The 2,852-nt window shown below is 42.1% G+C and overlaps 1 protein-coding gene across 1 annotated transcript; it reads right to left on the reverse strand.

Annotated features, from left to right (window-relative positions):
- Positions 1-482: 482 nt before the first annotated feature.
- Positions 483-2,599, reverse strand: LOC131694954 (sporozoite surface protein 2-like; the record flags this gene model as incomplete). Its single annotated transcript, XM_058983501.1, has 1 exon — positions 483-2,599. A coding segment is annotated over one exon (2,117 nt), but the record flags the coding sequence as incomplete, so codon positions are not given.
- Positions 2,600-2,852: the final 253 nt, after the last annotated feature.

Genomic DNA, 2,852 nt, shown 5'->3' on the forward strand with positions numbered 1-2,852 from the left:
GTTACTCGGTGAACCAAAGAAAAAAAAAATTGAAAAAAATCGAGTTTCGGAAAATGGCTTCATGAAAACCGAAACAACCTCATATTTTACTGTAATATTCGCTCACTTTTCTAGAAAAGAAATTATTCAGTTTTCTGTGGTTCATCGACGGGCTACACATATTGTGCATTCTCATAAAATAAATCAAGTCAATTCGTTGATTAGTTTTTGAGTTACCGTGTTTGCCAATTTGAAAAAAACGCGGTTACGAGAAAAACGCTATTAAAGTTGCCGATCGATTGAAATCTGCGTGTGTTGCAGAAAATCTGCGCGAAGAACGCATGGCTGTTTAAAACTAAAGAAGTCTAGCGCGGTCACCGAGATTGCGGGAGACTATTCTACAGATTCAATACTAATAAATAAGCGAATAAAAAAGATGTCGATTTTTTGTCCACTACACCAGACGTCACCATTAATTCATTCAATTCATTTAATTCATTTAATTAATTTTGATTCTTTTCATTCAGTGGATTCAGCGGATTCAGTAGATTCGATGGATTCGGTGGATTGAGTGGATTCGGTGGATTGAATAGATTCAGTGGATTATATGGATTAAGTGGATTCAGTGGATTCATTGGATTCAGTGGATTGGGTGGATTCGGTGGATTCCGCGGATTCAGTGGATTCGATAGATTAAATGGATTAAGTGAATTCAGTGGATTCGGAGGATTCGGTGGATTCAGTAGATTCGGTGGATTGAGTGGATTCAGTGGATTATATGGATTAAGTAGATTAATTGGATTCATGGGATTCAGTGGATCCGGTGGATTTGGTGTATTCGGTGGATTCGATGGATTCGGTGGATTCAGTGGATTAAATGGATTCAGTGGATTGGGTGGTATCGGTGGATTCGGTGGATTCAGTGGATTCGGTAGATTCAGTGGATTGAGTGGATTCGGTGGGTTCAATGGATTGGGTGGATTCCGTGGATTCAGTGGATTCGGTAAATTAAATGGATTAAGTGGATTCATTGGATTCAGTGGATTCATTGGATTCAGTGGATTCGGTGGATTCGGTGGATTTGGTGTATTCGGTGGATTCGGTAGATTCGGTGGATTCGATGGATTCGGTGGATTCAGTGGATTAAATGGATTCGGTGGATTCAGTGGATTGGGTGGTATCGGTGGATTCAGTGGATTCGGTGGATTGAGTAGATTCGGTGGGTTCAATGGATTGGGAGGATTCCGTGGATTCAGTGGATTCGGTAATTTAAATGGATTAAGTGGATTCAGTGGATTCATTGGATTCAATGGATTCGGTGGATTTGGTAGATTCGATGGATTCGGTGGATTCAGTGGATTAAGTGGATTGAGTGGATTCGGTGGATTGGGTGGATTCGGTGGATTCCGCGGATTCAGTGGATTCGTTAGATTAAATGGATTAAGTGAATTCAGTGGATTCGGTGGATTCAGTAGATTCGGTGGATTGAGTGGATTCGGTGGGTTCAGTGGATTCAGTGGATTCGGTAGATTAAATGGATTAAGTGGATTCGGTGGATTCGGAGGATTCGGTGTATTCAGTGGATTCGGTGGATTGAGTGGATTCAGTGGATTATATGGATTAAGTGAATTCAGTCGATTCATTGGATTCAGTGGATTCATTGGATTCAGTGGATCCAGTGGATTCGGCGTAGTCGGTGGATTCGTTAGATTCGATGGATTCGGTGGATTCAGTGGATTTGGTGGGTTCGGTGGATTCAGTGGATTGAGTGGATTCAGTGGATTGAGTGGATTCGGTGGATTCGGTGGATTTAGTGGATTCAGTGGATTGGGTGGATTCTGTGGATTCAATGGATTAAGTGGATTCAGTGAATTCAGTGGATCCGGTGGATTCAGTGGGTTGGGTGGCTGCTGTGGATTCAGTGGATTCGGTGGATTCTGTGGATTCAGTGGATTCGGTAGATTAAATGGATTAAGTGGATTCGGTGGATTCGGAGGATTCGGTGTATTCAGTGGATTCGGTGGATTGAGTGGATTCAGTGGATTATATGGATTAAGTGAATTCAGTCGATTCATTGGATTCAGTGGATTCATTGGATTCAGTGGATCCAGTGGATTCGGCGTAGTCGGTGGATTCGTTAGATTCGATGGATTCGGTGGATTCAGTGGATTTGGTGGGTTCGGTGGATTCAGTGGATTGAGTGGATTCGGTGGATTTAGTGGATTGGGTGGATTCTGTGGATTCAATGGATTAAGTGGATTCAGTGAATTCAGTGGATCCGGTGGATTCAGTGGGTTGGGTGGCTGCTGTGGATTCAGTGGATTCGGTGGATTCTGTGGATTCAGTGGATTCGGTAGATTAAATGGATTAAGTGGATTCGGAGGATTCGGTGTATTCAGTGGATTCGGTGGATTGAGTGGATTCAGTGGATTATATGGATTAAGTGAATTCAGTCGATTCATTGGATTCAGTGGATTCATTGGATTCAGTGGATCCAGTGGATTCGGCGTAGTCGGTGGATTCGGTAGATTCGATGGATTCGGTGGATTCAGTGGATTTGGTGGATTCGGTGGATTCAGTGGATTAAGGTATTCAGTGGATTCGGTACATTCTGTGGAATCTGTAGATTCGATGGATTCAGTTCATCCAGTTCATCCACCTCATCTAGTTCATCCAGTTCATCCAGTTCATTCAGTTCATTCAGCTCATTCAGTTCATTCAGTTCATTCAGCTCATTCAGTTCATTCAGTTCATTCAGTTCATTCAGTTCATTCAGTTCATTCAGTTCATTCAGTTCATTCAGTTCATTCAGTTCATTCAGTTCATTCAGTTCATTCAGTTCATTCAGTTCATTCAGTTCATTCAGTTCATTC

Source organism: Topomyia yanbarensis, unplaced genomic scaffold (genome assembly GCF_030247195.1).
Source record: "Topomyia yanbarensis strain Yona2022 unplaced genomic scaffold, ASM3024719v1 HiC_scaffold_209, whole genome shotgun sequence".
Classification (NCBI taxonomy): domain Eukaryota; kingdom Metazoa; phylum Arthropoda; class Insecta; order Diptera; family Culicidae; genus Topomyia; species Topomyia yanbarensis.